The sequence below is a fragment of the Delphinapterus leucas genome, unplaced genomic scaffold (assembly GCF_059928025.1).
Source record: "Delphinapterus leucas isolate spDelLeu-1000000601 "Yukka" unplaced genomic scaffold, BTC_Dleu_Yukka2 spDelLeu_asBTCV2_sq25, whole genome shotgun sequence".
NCBI classification, from domain to species: domain Eukaryota; kingdom Metazoa; phylum Chordata; class Mammalia; order Artiodactyla; family Monodontidae; genus Delphinapterus; species Delphinapterus leucas.
In genome coordinates, this window is record NW_028322234.1 from 8,294,865 (window position 1) to 8,315,598 (window position 20,734).

Genomic DNA, 20,734 nt, shown 5'->3' on the forward strand with positions numbered 1-20,734 from the left:
TACAGCGTCTTTAAGTTTTTAAAGAAAATATTTGTCGATATAAAATACGGCATGTATTTTATTTCTCATAGAAAGTCTGAGAAGCAAAGGAGAAAGTCGTCGCATGTCTTGTGTCTTCCAGCTCTTTCCATTGCCTGCCTCTGCCCATGCATAGGTTTTGTTTATCAGGCTGTTTTATAATTTTATGTCTGGTCTTTCTGTGCACCACTGTGTTGGAGCTTTTTTCTAATGGCAGTGAGAATTTTTAAGCTGCATCAACTCCGTAGTTTAGCCAAATGCACTTCAGCTGTTTTTTGGGGACAGATAGTGCAGGGTACTTGTCTTGGCCCATAAAGTTCTATCTGATCAAGCCCCGGGGCTTCTGAAGGGTGAGTGCTTTTAAGGAGCCTGGTGCATCCCCTTCCCCACAGTCATGTGGTAAGCATTTGCCAGGCCAACATGCCCTGTAGCTGTGGCCTGAACCCTGTGGGGTATCATCACCCTGAAAGGAGGAGGACCAGTACTAAGTTCTCCCTTCTGAGTGTAGCTCCACTCCTCCTACAATACCTGTCACACTACTCACTGAGCACAGTGAGGGCAGTGGCCTCAGTGTGTATCTGGGGGTTAGGCAGGGACAAGGTGCTCAACGTGAGGCTCCACTGAGTGTAGGCCAGGTGCCTTGTGTCCTGCTGCAGTGGCTGTGATTACCTCGTTGCCAGATGGGGAGACTGAAGGCACACAGCCCCAAATTTTAAAAAAATAATAAAAATTTTTAAAAAGGGACTTCCCTGGCAGTCCAGTGGTTAAGACTCCGCTCTTCCACTGCAGGGGGCACAGGTTCAGTCCCTAGTTGGGGAACTAAGATCCCGAACGCCGCACGGCGTGGCCAAAAAATAAATAAAGTTTAAAAAAAAAAAAAGTGACACAGCCCCAAACTGCAAACCTAGGCTTAGAACCCAGACCTTGTTGGCTCTTGTTTGTCCAGAAGCCACCTTTAGGATTGGCAGAGCAGCTCTTCAGCTGCAGCTTCTGGTTCATGTTTGGGACAGTCCCGGAGGAAATTATAGAGCTTATTTGGGAACCTCTGCTGCTCCCTTTGTGCCTGGGCCCACATGGGGTAACATGGGGCCACCAAGAGTCCTCAAACCCAGGTCCCGCCTCAAGCAGCTCCAGGTCTGGGGGAGACACTGCCTGCCCCGGGCCTGCCAGGCCAGAGTGTCCTTGGGCATTACAAGTTTGCGGGTGGTGTCATACAGGACTGCTCTCAGGATCACACCACTCTTCAAACCCAGGTTTTGTGGGGCAGCCCCAAGCTGTCATGGGGGAACCTGAGCCAAGGGGGACTCTCCCTCCTGGAAGCTCCCTCCCAGCCCCAGGCCTAGAGAGGAGAGTAGTTTTTCCTGTTCTGCTGTGCATTCTGAGGTCTCGGAAGGGCTTGGTTCAATTTTGAAAAGCTTTGAGACCCACCTGGAGCTTATCTTCAAGGTGCTGGCCACAGGGCAGCATAAAGTCACTGGGCTTTTGTGTCTGTGTGGTGGCATGTCCTGCACAACTGTGGCCATGTTGAATCTGGGCCTCAGGAGTTGGTTTTGAGGATTTGTACGTCTCTGGGCTACATGCCAAGTGTCCCCCAGGCTGCAAGGTATTGCCGCATTGGGAGTTTTCCCAGTGTCACCCTGAACCCAACATTCAGGCCAGCAGGCTGTGGTCTCTGGACTGGGTGGAGTCAGGGCAGTGCTGCTGGTCACTGTGGGGTCAAGGATGGGTGTTTACAGCCCCCAGCGGCTCTCACTCAGCTCCTCCTGGGGATTAGGGGCTGGGGGCGCTGTTGCAGTCACGTGGTGGAGTCAGGGTTGGAGGGTTCAAACGTCCTGCTGCCTCAACAGCCCTGTGTGTCCCAGGTGGCATCGCACAAGAGCAGGCTCGTACGTAGAAGAGAAACTTCTCTTCCTCTCTCTTCTGTCCGTTCAGCCCTTGTTGCTCCTGCCAGGACAGACTGCTGCCTTTGCCCAGCCCTGGGACCCCTGAATCTGTATTTCTAATCAGCTTCTGATATGGGTCCAGGGCTGACTGCCACCAGTGCCTTTTCCTCTGGCTAGAAAGACAAAGGCACAGAGAGTTGCCCATGGCCGTACCCCAGGGAGGAGGCACATGCAGAGCTGAGGCGTGGGGGCAGTTTATTTTTCCAAGGTGGTTGAGGAGTACTTCGGAGAGGGTCATTTGAGATAGGCTCTGAAGTAGCAGTGGGTATATGCCAAGCAGTAGGAGGTCACAGGTGGGGCCCACGCTGTCCCTGCCACCAGCCCTTTCTACCACCAACCCCCACCCTTGACTCCTCTACTGCTCTCGATCGACAGGAGAGTAACAACATGGTGGTGCCAGCCATGCAGCTAGCCAGCAAGATCCCAGACATGTCAGTGCAGCTGTGGTCATCGGCCCTGCTAAGAGGTGAGTAAGAGATTGGGGCTTCTGAGCAGAGCCAAAGGCTAGAGGATCCTAGGTAAGCCTTGCTAAGCCTCTGCTTCAGACTGGGCCTCTGCAGGCCATAGCCCCAGTTCTAGCACATTCTCAGGCTTCTCAGGAGGCCCTGTTTGAGGGCAGTGGGCTCGTTCACATAGTGAGATCTATGCAGAATCTGATTCTGTCTCTCTGGGACCCACAAGGCTAGTTCTTGGCATCTGAGTGAAGAATTGAGCTATGAGCCCTGGCATTTGGCCTCAGTTTCTTTCCCATGAATGGGGATGGCAGTCATTTCTGTCAGGCAGGACGAGCCAGGGTGCTCAGCAGGTGTCATTGTTGTTACTGCTGCTCTCCCATTTACAGGTTGTGAAACTGAGGTCCATAGACTCACCCAGGGACCTGGGGAGGAGGTAGAGGGCAGTGGACTATCCTATCTGCAGTGGACTTCATGCACCCATTCAGTCCTCCTGCCTCAGAAGTGAGCATTGGGTGCCTTGCTCCCGGTTGGCTCCTGGGTGCCCAAGAGCTAGCTGGCCGGGAAATCCCTGGGAGTGCTGAGTGCTGCATCCACAGGGAGCCCCAGGGACTTTCAGTGCCCTACTAGCCCTTATATCTGCCCCTATGGGCCTTGTTGCTCATCCACCTCCAAGGACAAAGGACTCAGGAACATAGGAGGGCACATGTGAGGGCTGCTGGCAAGTGGGCTTTGCTGACCTTGACACAGGGCTCAGGGCAGGTGATGTGCCAGGCACACAGCAACCCACTGGCAGAGCTGGGGTTTGACTTTAGGGCTCCACCCAAGGGGAGGATGTGGGGGCAGTGGCAGGCCAAAGCAGGCCCATCCTTTGTGCGTATGCCACCCTCAGACCTGAACAAAGCCTGCGGGAATGCCATGGATGCCCATGAAGCCGCCCAGATGCACCAGAACTTCTCGCAGCAGCTGCTCCAGGACCACATCGAGGCATGCAGCCTCCCTGAGCACAACCTCATTACGGTACGGGCATAGGGTGGGAGAGACAAAATGAGGGTGCTGGTTTGCTCCTTGGGGCCAGCTCACCTGGTCTGTAGCCCCTGGGGGACACGCTTCCTGAGGAGGGAAGTACACACTTGGCTACCATTTCCTTCCATCTCTCCAACAATCCCTAACTCAGCCTGGCCTCAGGAGCCCCCTTGGATGGGCAAGATAGCACCAACCCAAGTGGGTGATGCAGGCTGCTTCCTGGGGGCCCATCTGACTCAAGTGTGGAAGATGCAGGGTCCTCGCTGGTGACCAGCCCGAGGAGGGCAGCATTCCAGGTGCAGACATGTGGCCCAGCACACCCCTGCTTCTCTCTAAGAAGGACCTCACTTGTGTGTCCTCTTCCCCAACAGTGGACAGACGGCCCGCCTCCTGTGCAGTTCCAAGCTCAGAATGGACCCAACACCAGCCTGGCCAGCCTCCTGTGAGACCCCTGGACAGGGCCACTCAGCTTCTTTGGGCCTCTGTGGGGCCTGGTTTGTCCCCGACTTCCACCCAGATGGCACTTGAGCTTTCCTTAGAGACGTGCTGGCGTGGCTGTCCCCAGGCTTCTTTCCCAACTGTCTCCAGAGCTTCCAAGTCCCTGGGGAGTGTGGAGGGCCAATTCCCATCTTCCCAGGAAGGGCCGGCTGGCCGTTCTTGCCGAGTACCAGGAGTCCAGGTGCTGAGGCTCACAGGTGGGATTTTGGAGCCAACTTTCCAGAGCCATCCTTCAAAGTGGACTTGAGCTGCCAGTCCTGCTTCCACGACTGAGTCACATCTTCAAGAGAGTGTGTCTGGGCGGGGAGTGGAGTGCCAGCCACCGGCCAGCTCCTGATCCTGCATGCAGGGGTGGTCCTTACCACCGAGGTGCCACATGACTTCCATCTCCTGGGCCTCTGTGCTGCGCTGGAGTGTTTCCTCTGCTCATGGCAGCTTCCAGTGCCCAGAGGCAAGACACCAGTTTCTGGCCCAAAATTAGAGGGAAGAAGTCATTGCTCATGTCAGGGACAAAAAATGTACATCCTGCCACAATGCTTTTCTCAGCTTGCCTTTCTGTCCAGCATCCATCCTTTTGGCAGCTGGGGCCTCTAGCTAGGGGCCCTGGGGGACCCAGGAACTTGGCTTCCAAACATCTGCGCCTTGACTGGATTCACTGTCCAGCCGTGGGGGTGCACGTGTGTGCGTGCGCGTGTGTGCGTGTGTGTGTGTGTGTGTGTGTGTGTGTGGCTTCACAGAGCTGGCGCCCAGAGCAGAAACTCCTGTGTTTGCACCAGCCACCCTCCCCCTGTCAGCGTCCATAGTGCGGGGCAAGAAGCAGGGGAGAGGGACCTTCCTCAGCCCAACTCAGGGTGCCGGATCATAGGGGCTTGCTTTCTGGCAGCTCTGCAGCCTCCTTTGCGGAGAATGTTTGCAGACACCTGAAGCTCCACCAGCCTGCAGGCAGCCACTCCCTTGGCCCCCTGCCCTGTTTTCAGAGGGAGGGAGGAGGAAACCTACCTGCCTTGGCTCTCAGAACAGCATTGAAAACTTTTCCGGAGCTGGACCCCAGGAGGCTCTGCCAGGCCCAGCCAGCCGTTCTCGGCTCTGTGCTCCTCTTGGATAGTTGAGGAGGTGCCCCAGGTGACGGTGACGTTGGGGGTAGTCAAAGCCGCTGCCGTCTTTAGCTCCCAGCACCTGGGGTCATTTCCCTGATGAGGGGTGGTGAGTGGTTTTGCTAGTCACACCTGCTTGCTGGTTCACGTCTAGTCACCCAGCACCGTGAAGGCTGTTTCTAGAAGCCTCGGTGTCCGTGAAGGAAGGAATGTTGGGATCGCTCAGGTCAGCTGCCTGGGCCCTGAGGCCTGGGTGTGCCTTAGCCATAAGCAGGCCTGTCAGCAGACCTCCCTGCTGTGGGCCACTGCCCTCTTGGGGGCCCGCAACAGGCATGCAGGTGAGCTGCTGGTTGAAGGGACAGGCTGGTTGAAGGGACGGGCTGGCAGAGTTTTGTCCTAAGAGGACCCGTCCTCTCTGTGTCATCCTGGGTCACTCGAAAGAGTCTGGTCCTCTCCCATGCTCCCTGGGGCTGCCCCCTTGATGACACCACTGGGCCTGTGAGGTCTGCAAATGTGGGTCTGACATCTGGTCATGAGCTGTCCACATCCTGTCTTCCTCCCCCCTCAAGGGTGCTCCCCAGGTCCTCCCCTCCACCCGAGGGACAGAGCACCTGTCTTGCTACAAGCTGCGCCTGCAGGCCAGGACTCCACACTGTCGAACCTCTCCAGACCCACATTTCTTCAATCACACTTTACATCATGCTTGTCTCTGTGTATTTATTTAAACCTTTCTTTGCTTCTAGGACATTTTGTATGTAGAGTAGTTGAAATAAGAACCTCAAGACTTAACATCTGTCCTGATGTTAAAGTGCTTTTAGTGACCACTTTGTTATCTATGTATATGTAAAGTTAAGGTTAAGTTCTTAAGTTTACAGTTAAGAATTCAGTACTCGATGTTTAATATTCCACTCTAGCTTTATGGAAGCCAACCCGCCTGTACTGCTTGAGTGCGTGTGTGTGAGCTTTGAATGTCCCCTTCACTGCAGCACCTTTCAATTACATAAAGCTGTCATAAATACCTTCCTGTGAGTCCAAATTCAGTGCCTCACAGTTTCTCAATCATAAGAATTTAAGACAGTGCAAACAAGCCCCCAGGGAGACATTACAGCTAGTGTCGTATAGCTAAGTGTTCAGGAAAAAACAGATAAATAAAACTCCAGGACTTCCCTGGTGGCGCAGTGGTTGAGAGTCCGCCTGTCGATGCAGGGGTCACGGGTTCGTGCCCCAGTCCGGGAAGATCCCACATGCCACGGAGCGGCTAGGCCCGTGAGCCATGGCCCCTGAGCCTGCGCATCCGGCGCCTGTGCTCCGCAACGGGAGAGGCCACAACAGTGAGAGGCACGCGTACCGCAAAAAAAAAAAAAAAGGCTGGTCAGACCCCTTGTGTGCGCCTCTCACTTCCTCCTGTGAGCAGTGGTGGCCCTCAGGGCCTACGGTTCTGGGGACATTGGTCCAGGAGGTGCCAGCTGCCTTCCCCTGTTGGATCCCCCCAGTCGCCCGTGGGTGAGGCCAGGGTCCTCCCCCTTGGGTAAGCACTCCCCGTCCCATTTATTGGGAGCACAGGCAGGGAAATCGGAAAGGGCTGCCTGGCACAGTTGGTAAATTTGTTGGTTGCATTGTCTTTGTTTCCTTAAAGGGTTTTCAGTAAGTATGTTTGGCATACGGTCTTTTAATGGGTTTGCAGTGTCTTATGTTTTTAGCAGCCTGTATCTTCAACTGGTGCTTTTAATCAGGAAAAACAATTCTGTAAATACAAGAATTGTTTAAAAGACATAACCGTAGAACATAGCTTCTCATTTGTAAATTTCTTTTCCTATATATTCAAAGTAAAATAACTTGCGGGAGCCATCACTCACTGTGTCTTTGTTGTGCCGTCTGCCCCTCACATGTGCCATCCCAAAGACTAACCTTCCCCGCCCAGCCAGTGGGGCCACAGAGACTTCTGCTATAAACTACAGAGTGTGAGGATGGAGAACCCGATGTCCTGGACTGGAGGACCTGGTGGAAACCTGCATCTTTTCCCCTCTAATGATGATGTTCCTCAGTCCAGCCCTGCCTAGAGGGGAGAAAACCCCTGAGACATGGCATGCGAGGCCCACAGCACTGTCTGTCCTGGCCCTCGCCACAGACAGACTTTCTTGCTTGCCTGGTGTTCTATTCCCTGTGTTCTTAGAAAACTCATGGGTCAGCCTTCATGTGCCTAGGTTGTTTTTTTTTTCTTCCTTTTTGAGGTGAAAGTCACATAACATAAAATTAACATTTAAACATCTACAATTCAGTGGCACTAAATACATTTACTATGTACAGTCAGCACCTCTGTCTAGTTCCAGAACATTTTCATCACCCCAGAAGGAGACCCCATCTCCATTAGCAGTCACTCCCCATTCCCATTACCCCAGCCCCAGAAAACCACTAATCTACTTTCTGTCACTCTTGGATTTACCTCTTCTGGGTATTTCATATAAATGGAATCATGTATCATGTGTCCTTTTGTGTCTGGTTTCTTTCACTCATCCTGACGTCTTCAAGGTTTTCCCACGTTGTAGCGTGTATCAGTGCTTCATTTTTATGGCTAAATAATGTTCTGTTGGATAATGGATGGACCACATTTTATCTAGTCATCCATTGACGGGCTTTGGGTTGCTTCTCCCTTGTGGCTATCGTGAGTAGTGCTGTTATGGATGTGCCTGTGCATTTTGTTTGAACACGTGTTTTCAATTCTCTTGGGTTGTGCCGTGCTTTTAAGGTGCACGTATCGTGCCAGGTTGCCACTCATGCTGCATCAAGGCCCTCGTGTTGCTCTTGTCCCTGTGCCCCGAGATGATGCCCATGTAGCCTTGACTGCTCCCTTCCAGGGGCACTTCTGAAGGCTCCTTTGGGCCGTCATCCCAGGGCAGAACTGCTGGCCACTGGATGTGTGAGCGATTCCACACAGTGACACAGTGCAGAGAACATACTTGGGAAGTAGATGACAGGAACTTAGCCAGGAGGCAGCCACAGGACTGAGGGGAAGACAGGAATGGGCCTCACAGAGGCTAGCAGGTGGCCAGGACAGCTGGCCCGAGCATCAAATGCTTGGGGAAGGGGTTGTTACTAGCCTTTGACACCTACATCCCCAATCCTCAGAAATCCTGCCGGTCACTCTGCCTATTCCTGGCCATCTTCTCCGTCTGTCTGAGGCCCAGTCATGTCTCCCACTTGGCTGCTGCCCAGCCTCCTCCCTGAACGGTCTCAGAACATTCTGTGCTCACTCCCACCTGTCCCCCTGCCAGGGGCACTCTCCTTGTGGCTGCTGGGTTTCACTGGGGAAACGTCCTGGCCCAAGCCTGACATAGGGTGTGTAGGTCCATGGGGCATCCCAGAGGGAAGAGCGCATGGGCCAACCCCAGACAGGTCCAGCAGATGCCACTGTGGACACCTGCCCACAATGTGCCTGTGTCAGAACACCCAGTCCCACCCCTCCGCCACCAAAATGCCAACAGCGGGTCCCTGCTGTCCTGCAGGGGAGCCTGGACCCTACACCCCCAGGCTGATGGGCTCCTGGGGGCCTGGGAATTTAAAGTATTCCCCATGTGTATTGGCTTCCCCCTTGGCTTCCTTGAGCTCTTTGGGTTTACAATTCCCCACAAAGAAAGCTATTCAGGGAGATTCCTGCCATGTTTAGTCTGTGCAGCACCTCGCATCGCTTCTTCCATTTGAACCACGGTGGCTTCTTCCCCTAATAAAATCCCAGTCAGCTCAGAGGTGCCCAGTGGAGGCTGACCCCAGGTCAAAGGAGGCCCCTCCCCCCCAACCCTCTCCACTCCCCACCGCCCTCTCTACTGGTCCTCAGAGGGTCTGAGAGGGGAAGGGGGGATTGCTGACAATTTAAAAAGTATTTTACCACAAATTCATGCTCACTTGGTGAGATTACAATGCAGTTCGTTGGGGAAAAAAAGGAAACGATTTGTTTCTATGTGAATTTGATTTTCTTAGCACTTTGATATTTTTTGATACTTTTTTCAAGGGATATTTTTTGATACTTTTTTCAAGGACTCGAAAATAAAGGGACTATTACAGTCCCTTTGTGAAAAATATGATACTCTCAATGCATTATGGCTGCTACAACAAATGTCTTTTTTTTTTTATTGGGGGCTTGATGTTTTTAAATTAATTTATATATTTATTTTTGGCTGCGTTGGGTCTTCGTTGCTGCACGCAGGCTTTCTCTAGTTGAAGCGAGCGGGGGCTGCTCTTCGTTGTGGTGCGCAGGCTGTAGAGTGCAGGCTCAGTAGTTGTGGCTCACGGGCTTAGTTGCTCCGCGGCATGTGGGATCTTCCTGGGTCAGGGCCCGAACCCGTGTCCCCTGCATCGACAGGAGGATTCTTAACCACTGCACCACCAGGGAAGTCCAACAAATGTCATTTTAAAAATCACAACATTCTTACCCTAAATTAGGAGTTTGTGGGAGAGATCAGCACTCGTTCGTCCTATCCCTGTTGTGTATGCAGAAAAGCTCTCTAAGGCGGATCCTTAGAAGAAGACCACTTTGTCAACATGTGTTTGTTTTGCTTTGCGTGTTGTTTCTAACCACAATTCTGAGCATCATGTGTCCGTGCAGCTTGGAGTTCAGGCTCCATCTGCAGTTAGGCATGCTCCGCCCAGAGCGAGTGTCTCTGTGGCCCTTGGAGGATGTCCTGCTACTGCAGGGTTCTGAACACAAACGCTCCCCTAAAGGGTTAAGTACAAACTGCTCAGAAGTAACGTGAACCGGAAGTAAATCTCCCACTCTGTCATCTGTGTGTCACCAGCGGCTGCCGGTGGCCCAGCCTGCTCCTCAGCCGCCAGGGGGCGCGGACACCCTGGGCAGTGTCCCCATCAGGCAGGGCAAGCAGGCTGGGAGGGCTGGACTGGATGTCACCAGACCCCAGTGTACCCTGGCTCTGTCCTTATCTGCAAGTATGTGGGCTGACCTTTACCTCAGGGCCTCTCAATTCCCCTCCCGTAACATGTAGGTCAGAGACGCTGATCCCCATGGTTCTCTAGGTGTCAGGGCTGCACCATTCATTCCCTCATTTACTTGCCAGACATTTATTTGGCACGTACTGGGTACTGGGAACACAGCAGGAACCACACCAGATAAAGTCCCTGCCCTCAGGGAGTGGACATTGTACCAGGAGCTCTATGATGGACCTCAAATAGGAGTGAGTGCTGTCCTGCCTGTGAGAGAGGAGTAGTGCACTGTAGGATGGGACAACCAGGGGACCTGGGGGGTGGGGGAGATCTGTGACAGGACAGAGGGGAGAACTCCCTCAGCCAAGCCAGTCAAAGCTGGGCAGCTAGACGGCGTTTCCAACTTCTGCTTATGTGGCCACCAAGACTGTGGGAAGGGAATGGGCAGCCCTCATGTCTGGCCACCCCAGAGAGGATGCTGGATGGGCATCTGGGCTGCCTGTGGCATTCTGGAGGGCAGGGGCTGCCACCTGTGCCCACCACCACCTCAAGCACAGCTGACACCTGGGTCATGTCCAGGAGGACATTGATGGATGGGAAAAGTGACTGAGCCCCCTTGTCCAGGGGAAGGATCAAAGTCTCCCGGTCTCCTCAGGTTCTTCTCCCCCTACCACACTTAGGCCTACATCCCAGAAGTGAACTCGGGTGGCGGTGATGCAGGCAGGGCTGAAGTGAGGCAAGGGCACGGGTCAGAAGGTGACAATGACAGAGGTGGGGTCACTAACCCCCTTGGATAACATGGACTCCAACAGCAGGTGACCAAGGGCCAGATCCCTCCTGACACCACCACGAACTAACCAGAGTAGATCCCTCAGAGCTGGGTCCCCAGTCCTAGTACTGTACCCCTAACACCCTGCCCAGCAGCCACCACGATGTTTCCTGAGGCGCCCCCACCCCAGGAAAAGGGACTTCATCTCTCCAAGAAGTCCTTCCTGCCTCCAGAAAGTTCTGTCTTCTGGCGCCAACAGAAGGAAGTCCCCGCAGGACCAGGGCCACACCTGAAACCCTCATTCACAGGATCTGTTTTTCTCACAGCATCTAGCTTTCCTGAGACCCAAAACCTTGACTTAGGAAGGTTGTTTTCCAGGGATTATTTGCCCCTGCCTGACTGTGTTCTGGAAAGGCCAAAGGCCATGCCCGGGGTTGCCCTGTGGAAACACCCACATGCCTTGTCTGCAGAGTACAGGGCCAGGTGGGCTTTGCACACCGACAGACCCCATGGCAGTGTCAACTCAGTCCCCGTGATGGGACGAGGAGCCCATGGCCACATCATCTCTCTCTGGATCCTTCCAACGTTCAAATTTTACCTCAGGTCTCTCACAGCCACACCCTCGGTGAGGATAATGGGTGAGTGCCGAACACGTTACCCTCTCTTCTCATAATTCTCATGAAAGAGGCCAGAACCTATATCTGGCCACCCAAATAACCTCCCCACACAACACAATACATGTTTGTGATGCAGGGGACGTCGAAAAGGCATTTTAATCAATGCCATGTGAGCATCTAACAGGAGTTGGGGCACCCAAAGGAATCGCCAGTTCAAGGTCACAATTTGGGGCCAAGGTGGATTTTTGAAGCCGGTTAATCTCTCTCTCCCAAGTCACACCAGACTCTAGCCTCATGTCTGACCAGTTCCTCCGAAGGCAGTAGGCTGTGGGGTTGTGTGAAGAAAATCGTTCAAAGCTGAGCTGACTCCTAGTGGGGCCGTGGCACATGGAAGATACTCTGACGCTGTGGGATAGGCTTATACTACATGAGAATTGGTCATTAATATGAAATTCACCCTAACTGGGCATCCTAGGTTTTCTTTTTGTTAATAAATTTTATTTTATTTATTTTATTTTTGGCTGAGTTGGGTCTTCATTGCTGCGCATGGGCTTTCCCTAGTGCAGCGAGCGGGGGCTACTCCTTGTTGTGGTGCACAGGCTTCTCATTGCAGTGGCTTCTTGTTGCGGAGCACGGACTCTAGGCACGAGGGCTTCAGTAGTTGTGGCACGCAGGCTCAGTAGTTGTGGTTCGCGGGCTCTAGAACGCAGGCTCAGTAGTTGTGGCGCGCGGGCTTAGTTGCTCCGCAGCATGTGGGATCTTCCCAGCCCAGGGCTCAAACCCGTTTCCCCTGCATTGGCAGGCGGATTCTTAACCACTGCGCCACCGGGGAAGCCCCATCCTTTGTTTTCATTTGCTAAATCTGGCCACCCTGGAGGCTCAATAACATCTTTGAATAAAAGAACACAGGCATGAAACCAGAGAGCTGGAAGATTACCGAATCCAAACAAGGAATTTTACCAGTGGGAAACAGAGCTCACAGAGCTTTGTAGCGTGCTTACCTCTTCCCATTAGAATAAAATCCAGCTTCCTCCCAGGCCTGCAACATCAGCTCTCCCACTTCATCCTTGCCCACCAGCTCTCCAGTTGCTCTCTGCCCCATGGTCAGTGCCCTCAGGGCTGTGGCATCCACTGCTCCCCTCTGCCCAGAATGCTCATTCCCAGGCCGAGTCCTTGTTAAGATTCAGTTCTCTCCTCAAATCCACCTGCTCACAAGCTGCCAACTCCTGCCCTGGCCGGAGTCCTTTCCAGTCACTGTGTCACATCCCTGGTTACTTTTCTTCATCAACATCACCAGGGGTTGAAATCACCTTGTTCACTTTGTTGTCAGTCTGTCCCTCCCCATTCGACTTGCTCACCACAGCATCCAGAACGGTCACTATGACCACAGGTCTCTGACGGCTCCAGTGGAGAACCTGGGCCCTTGCACTGAAATTCCCGCGACAGCCCCATCTCCCCCTAAGCTGCAGGCCCCTAGCTCTCAGCATCATTTGGAGCAGGAGTGAAGGTTTCCAGACCCAGGGGCACTAGTGACTCCTGCACTAGGAAGAAGATAAGTCAGTTTCCAGATCTAAGCAAAAGTAGCGATTCAGCCTTTCCTAACCCAAGACACGTAGAAATATGCCTACTCCAAGGATCCAAGGACCTTTTCCCCTCAGGCCCCAATGCAGGTGTTTCTAGGGCTTTCTATACCAAACAGCCATGTTGGGCTAAGGGTGCTCCATTCTTAGGAACATTCTAGAACAGTCCCGGTCACTGATTGTGGGTGGCAACTTGCCTCCATGGTGAGAATTGCCCACCAGAACATTTGCTTTCAGTTTAAAAGATCAGAGCACGTGCGCCATGACGCTGTGTGTGCACAAAATCAAAGTGGACCCCATGCATCTGCACATGGAATAGAACCTCTCTGGAGGGACATTTGAGAGTCTGGTGATGGTGGCTGCCTGTGGGGAAGGGAACAGCAGACCTGAGGGTCAAGGTGAGAGAGAGATGCCTCATCCCCGGCACCTTCGCCAGCGGCGCTCTACCCCACAGTGCCCAGCCCTCCTTAGAGGCCCATTAAATATTTGTGGAATAAATGAATATATCAATGAATGAGGGAAGTTTTGAAAGTTTACTCGTACAAAAGAACAAAATAAGATGGAAGCACTAAGTATCCTCTTTCATTCCATCCTCACCACTCACCCTGCTACCCACCCAGTGCCAGCCCCATGCCCACCACAGGGGAGGAAGAAGGGAGAATGATGCTGATCAGACACATTTCTATAGTTTCTATATGTCTGGGGGGATGTCTTTCTCTCCTGGCTCGCTTGTCTATGCTTTGGCAACAATCCAGGAGAAAATTCTCATAAAGAGGACCAGGGTCTTGGTGAGCAGATGTGTGAGAGGTTGAACAGCAGCAGGAAGGACGAGCCTGGTCTGGTCTGGGTGGAAGGCAAAGGCAGAGAGCCCTGATGGCTGCTTCCCCACAGACTGGCCTGGAGGCCTTAACATGGAGGCAGGAAGCATCTGGGCAGTGACAAGGAAACTGCCCTCACAAAGGCACACGAGTGACCCACGGGGCGCGGCCCGTGACTGCCCAGAGCTCCCTGGGGACTCCTGAATTCCACTCAAGACAGGAGACAGGATGCCGCCTGCTCTGCCACTGGGGTTTAACAACCACGAAAGTGCAATGAGTCTCTGTGGCCTTTGAGATTCGGGCTGGCTTTGCCAACAGACCAGCTCGGCTCTCGCCTTGATGCTGGGCTTGCTCAGTCACACCCTCTCTGCATTTGGGAAATGCTGAAGATGGACTAGCTGATTGCTTAACTTCCTCTCGCTTCTGACAGTCCTTAACACGCTATTATCTAAAAGAAGAGGGGATGTGAAGGGGAGAGATGAGCAGGCATTCAGAAAAGGCGGACGACCCAGGCATTTATGGTTTAAATGTAGTCCGCTGTGTATATATTGAATGTGTGTGTGTATCTACTATTTGTATATTGAAGAATGCAGTTCTATCCTCTGGGAGTGTATTATCTAGTGGAGGGACAGGGGAGGAAGGGAGGGAGAAAGGAAGGAAGGAAGAAAGTAAGAAAAGACGGAAGGAAGGGAAAGAAAGAAAGAGAGGAAAGAAAGAAAGAAAGGAAGGAAGGAAGGAAGAGAAAGAAAGAAAAAGAAAGAAAAGGAAGAGAAGGAGGGAGGGAGGAAGAGGGAAAGGAAAGGAGGAAGGGAAGAAGGGAAGAAGGAAAGAAAAACAATGCAGCCTACCCACTTTGTGTGGTGACTTAAGACAAAATGCACAAAAATGAGGATTATAAACAGAAAATGTTAGTTACCAACATGCTCGTGGGCCCAGCAGGTGGAAAGGCTGTACGGGAGTCGGATTTTGTTCAGAATTGGAATTGAAACCTAGGTTCTGGTTTTATTCATTTGTGACCCTAGCTGAATAAAACACCCTGAGCCTCGACTGTCTCCCCTCCAAAATGGGGCAATGTACCTTGATCTCATAGAACTCCCGAGAGAGGGAGATGCAATAAGGGAGGCAGAAGCTGGCTTAGACAAGGGCAACATGCCAAGCCAGCCCCAATCAAGCCATGAACCACATTCTACTGAATGTGAGTTCACCAGGGTTTTTTCTTTTTAACTAATTTTTATTGGAATACAATTGCTTTACAATGTTGTGTTAGTTTCCACTGTACAGCAAAGTGAATCAGTTTTATGTATACATATATCCCCTCTTTTTTGGATTTCCTTCCCATTTAGGTCACCACAGAGAATTGAGTAGAGTTCCCTGTGCTATACAGTAGTGCCAGGATATTGATGGGTGTTCTTAGAAAAAAAGGAGACATCATGTGCTCGAGGGAGGGGGATTGTAATATTACATAACAACATGTATTATCAATATTAAAGGTTTAGCAAAATCTTCTGGTTGAAAACTTTTTTTTTTGGCCATGCCATGTGGCATGTGGGATCTTAGTTTCCTGACCAGGGATCGAAACTGCACCCCCTGCACTGGAAGTACGGAGTCTTAACCACTGGACCACCAGGGAAGTCCTGAAAAACAATTTTTTTAAGCAGGGAAACTCATCACAGAATCTCTACTGATATCTTGAGTCATTCTGATGCCTTGTGGAATTCAGTGTAGGAAATTTTGCACTAATCAACATAAGGTATCATTCCTGAAGAAAGCATCCCAGGAAGAAACTGTAGCGAAGGGAGGGGCAAGGAGAAGGCTTCAAACGTTAGGCCAAGATTCAGTCTTTACATTTTGGTGATGGAATTCTTTTTTTTTTTTTTCTTCCTGATTACAAAAGCAATACAATACAGCCTCCATAAAAATTGAAGTTTTTTGTGTAGGGGTGTCACATTGTCCATGATTTAAGAGAAATCAGTCTGATATTTGCACATAATAGTCCAGGCATGGGTGGTAGCAATGGAAATTGAAAAGAGTAGATAGAAAAGTGAGCAGGCGAATCACAGCATTTAGCAACTAAGTTTGAGCTTGAAGAATGATGTTAAAACTTCCAAAGATTTAAGAGCTTTCATCCTGGAACATTGGGAAAGTGACATTGGTGCAAGAAAAAAAATAAAAGAAAGAAAGAAAATGACAAAGAGCAGCTAGTTTAAAGAATGGGAGATGGATCAAAGAGAGAGCTACCAAATTTGGTCCGATATTTGGTCAGGTTTGAGTCACATCTTCGTGGAGCCATCTGGAGGCAAAGGAGACCCTGGATAAGGAACTCCAGAAGACTGGAAATACAGATCTTAGAGTTCTTATATAGTCCCACTCCACAAAGGGATTTATTCTCTGATGACACATAGAGGGCAAAGAGTGGCAAGAGATGAGCAGCCTGGCAGAATTTCCGGGTAGAAGTTGCACAGAGACTGAACAGGATACCAGAAAAGTCAAGTTCCCTGAAAGCCAATGGAAGATATTTCAAGGAGGAGGGAGTGTCCTCTAGATGCTAGAGGTTAGAGAAAATACACACCAAGAAGAGTTCCTGGAATGGGAATCGTTAAGTTCTCAGAGAGAACTTAAGTTGAGAGAGAGATTTTAGTGGCAGGATTAGACACCAGCCTGACGAGGAGGAGAGAATGGTGAGGGAATGAAAGCAGTGGGCTGTGACCACAGGCATGACACACATGCCACTTGGAGTCACTTAAGTGTCTGGGCACAGGGCCGTTGTCTCAAGGCAGAGAAAGATCGAGGGAAGGATACGAAATGCAGCAGGATGAAAGCCCTGACCTGGGTTTTAGGCTCAGGTGTAAATGCATGTCTGGGATGCTAAAGGCCTTCAGATCCAACAGAATCTCAAGGTGAATTCTCTGAAGGCAGCAGTAAGTCTGCGTTCAGCTCCTCCTTTCTGCATACAGAGTGTCTAAGATGAACTCTCTCCTATTCAGAAATGCTTTCCTTCCTGGTTGGGGAAGTCACCGTTTTGATTTAGAAGTCTTCTAGGCTGTAGGCATGTAGGTGTAGATAACACTTTTTGTCTCAGAAAAGGGTTATCACTAATTTCACTTAATTGTGTCAGTACAAACTGGGTAAGATTTGTTACTAGAGTCCAGCTTTTTGACCCAGAGATCTATAAAAAAAAGTCTGCCTGAAAGGACTCCTGAACTCCATCTGGACTTGATTCTAGACTTTCTAGCCAACCAACACCAATAAAGCTACACCCTGGATAATTCAGGTGTTATATGAGGACATTATATGAGGACGTATAGGCCAACCTCCTGATTTGGTGGTGTCTATTTCTCTCTGGAAACGGGCACTGAATTTTTTTTTTTTAATTGAAGTATAGTTGATTTACAATGTTGTGTTAGTTTCAGGTATACAGGAAAGTTATCAAAGTGATTCAGTTATACATACATATATATCAGGTTTTTTTCAGATTCTTTTCCCTTAAAGGTTATTACTATATACATATATTTAAATATTTAAATACTTATTTATTTATTTGGCTGCACTGGGTCTTAGTTGCGGCATGTGGGATGTTTAGTTGTGGCATGTGGGATCTAGTTCCCCGACCAGGGATCGAACCCGGACCCCGTGCATTGGGAGTGGAGTCTTAGCCACTGGACCGCCAGGGAAGCCCCCACAAAATATTGAGTATAGTTCCCTGTGCTATACAGTAAGTCCTTGTTATTTATCTATTTTATATATAGTAGTGTTAAATTAGGAGTTTGGGATTAACATACTCCTAATTTATCCCTCCCCCCAGGCACTGAGCTTTTACCACTGACAAAGGATGCAAATTTCAGTAGGCTAGCAATTCACATATGTGAACCTCACAGTGCTTGTCAAACACAAATGAATTAGGCAGTCCAAGAATCTCAGGAGGCAATGATGGAGGGGCACTTTACTGTTTGTACCTGAACTTCAACTATCATTGAGTGACACTAGTGGGCTTTAATATTTGTGCTTAGTATCCTTTCCACTGGTATTAACAAGCTGTCATTCTTCATTGTCAGTGGGCACTCTTCCTTGTCCGAAGCCAAAACACCAAGAGAATGTCTCTGCAGGCTAGCACCCACCAGGTCATCATTTTTCTAACTACTGTTGAGGCCCTGCCTTCCTTGCTGCCTGTGCATTCACCTGGCTCAGTTCCCATTTCCCTATTTGGATGTGAATGTCACTTAGCCAGTTTGCCCACATGATTTCCCAGACCAGGAAGGGACATGCCTTGATGCAGAAAGATGCAATCGCTGCTACCACCATGGAAAGGGAAGCCCATCCTTGGAATGGGTCATGTGCTCTTCTTTCCTTTTGTTTCTTTTTTTTTTTTAATGTCAGAAGCTGTGCTCCTGTCATCCATTTTGGTGGGGTATTTCACTCTCTCTGACAAATGCCCATTTGCCTTTGATTCTTCAAGGATACAATTTTCCAGCCAAATGGGACTTCTGTTTATGCTTAGGATTCCAGACTTCATGGACATCGCTTAATCCAACATCTCTGCCTCCAGGCAATGCTTTTTTTCCAGAGAATCAGAGAAATTCTGTGCATTCTTAAAATAAAAAGTGAGGTCTAATTATAGGTCCTGACATTTCCAGGGATCAGTCTGGAAATTACATAGAGTAGCTCTGAAATAACCTCACTTCATTTGCAATTTCCCTTTGATAAAGTTAATTTAGGTGGCCTTGACCCTGGTCAGGGACCCCACTTGCCCTTTGCTCTTGAGTTTGGGGACTCTATTAGAGCTGTATCCAGAACCTTCTCCCAGCTTGCCTGAAAGAGACATAAGTAAGGCTCAGGGAATTTGGGGTTCTTACATGACTCTGCTCTGCATGACTCAAGGGCACAGGTCTCCTTCCTTCTTATCTTTCCTGCACAGAGGCCAAAAGTGAGATTAAGACAATGCAAGTTTAGGATCCAGCCATAAAGTAGCAGTAGGATGTGAACAAGTCACAGTTGCCCTCTGGGCCCCTCAGTTTCTCATGTATAAAATGAAGGGGTTGGACAACAAGCTGCTCTTTGATCCCAGTCCAATTCAGAACTATAAAAGCACTGAGGGATTACTTAAATGAATAAGGCTGGATTCTTTTTTTTTTTTTTTTTTTTTTTGCGGTACACGGGCCTCTCACTGTCGCGGCCTCTCCCGCTGCGGAGCACAGGCTCCGGACGTGCAGGCTCAGCGGCCATGGCTCACGGGCCCAGCCGCTCCGTGGCATGTGGGATCTTCCCGGACCGGGGCACGAACCCGTGTCCCCTGCATCGGCAGGTGGACTCTCAACCACTGCGCCACCAGGGAAGCCCTAAGGCTGGATTCTTGCTCTCAGAAAGCAACCTAGTTAGTGACTGGAATGAAACTAAAAACTCCTGAGTCCTAATGTGTACCAGGTACCATGCAAGGCACTTTGAGCTCACAATCCTCAGTGCAACCTTTAGAGACTGGTGCTCTCACTCCTGATATGGCTAAGGAAAGTAACTGGCCTAGTTAGGGAGTGGCAGGCATGTGTTTGATCCCAGTTCTGCCAGTCACCAAAAGTCCAAGGGTTTATTGTCCACCCAGACTGCCTCAGACACTTGCAGAATGTGGTAAGTGCTACAACAGAGGTACAAACAAGGCACTCTGGGAACACAGTGTCTTTATGTTTCCAGCGGCTTCTTTCCCTATCCAAGGACTCCGTGAGCCTTGCCACTTGGGTCTGGGCTGAGCTCACTCAGGGAGTCAGGCCCCACAGGGCTCTCTGCCAACCTCCCATCACTCTGACTCTCAGAATTTATTTTTTACTTTTCTTCCAGGAATGTCAGCCCACTTGTAACAATAACAATAATCCTTTCTACACAGGAACACTGCTTCAAGGTTTATGAAGCACCATCACATCCATTACCTCAATTAAAAAAAAATATTTATTTATATTTTTGGCTGCGTCGGGTCTGTTGCTGCACGCGGGTTTTCTCTAGTTGCGGCAAATGGGGGCTACTCTTCGTTGCGGTGCACAGGCTTCTCATCGTGGTGGCTTCTCTTGTGGAGCACGGGTTTTAGAGTACAGGCTCAGTAGCAGTGGCTCACGGGCTCTAGAGCGTAGGCTCAGTAGTTGTGGCACACGGGCTTAGTTGCTCCGTGGCATGGGGGATCTTCCTGGACCAGGGCTCGAACCCGTGTCCCCTGCATTGGCAGGCGGATTCTTAACCACTGCACCACCAGGGAAGCCCGCATCCATTATTTCATTTAATCACTTCCTCCTCTACATTCCTACAACATATTTTGGGTATCTCTTTAGTATAACAGTCTGCCTTGTCTAATAGGCCTATTTCCCTTTATTGTGTTCATCTTGGTTCACAAGTTCCATCCTATAATTCAGGTATCTCAGCAACTTGCACACTTCTGTGCACAAAGTGGGGGGAGATAAAAGTTTGCCATATTGAATCCTCAGAGTGTTATGGCTCTTTCTCATTGCTGCCTTCTTCACGCCTTCAATTCAGTGGATGTCTGGTTGCCTGTGAAGGGTATAACTGGGTTCTTCGCGGGTAAATCATGGGAGCAGTTCAGACCAGCTGGGGGAAGACAGAGGTGAAAGCCTCTGATGCCTGGTAGGCCATGGTGGATGCTACAGCAGAGTTTGGTGACTACTTAGTTTTGTCTCGGGACAGGTGGGAAGCAGGGCTGCTTCTTGGAAGGGCCCCACTCAGAGAAGAAAAGTGGGACTGAAGAGCCCAACAGGGGACAGAATTAGGAAGGGCCACGGATTTGACCCTTGGGAAAGAGTGGACAGCTGCTTGGAAAAATTCTCCTCAAAACAAACAAACAAACAAAAAACAAAAACAAGGAAGGAGAGCTAAATGGGTAACTTTTCTGGGGCACAGGAGTTAAATGGTTGCCGTTCTTAGGAAAAGAGGAACTCTTCCTGCAACACTCAAACACTGCTTAGAAAAAGCGCAGGGAGCGTAACTCCCTGGCAGTTC

The 20,734-nt window shown here is 50.4% G+C and overlaps 1 protein-coding gene across 4 annotated transcripts in view; it reads left to right on the forward strand.

Annotated features, from left to right (window-relative positions):
• Positions 1-6,882, forward strand: part of MAU2 (MAU2 sister chromatid cohesion factor) — a 34,291-nt gene extending 27,409 nt beyond the window's left edge. For 3 of the 4 annotated variants that reach the window (XM_089905328.1, XM_022558367.3, XM_022558368.2), the window contains 3 exons: positions 2,337-2,427; positions 3,306-3,433; positions 3,811-6,882. In XM_089905328.1, the coding sequence (XP_089761454.1) occupies positions 2,337-2,427; positions 3,306-3,433; positions 3,811-3,885 (294 nt within the window). In that variant the 3' untranslated portion in view covers positions 3,886-6,882. Of the gene's footprint in view, positions 1-2,336; positions 2,428-3,305; positions 3,434-3,810 lie in introns of those variants that run through there. The other variant, XR_002642648.2, reaches the window with a different exon arrangement.
• The last annotated feature ends 13,852 nt before the right edge of the window (positions 6,883-20,734 follow it).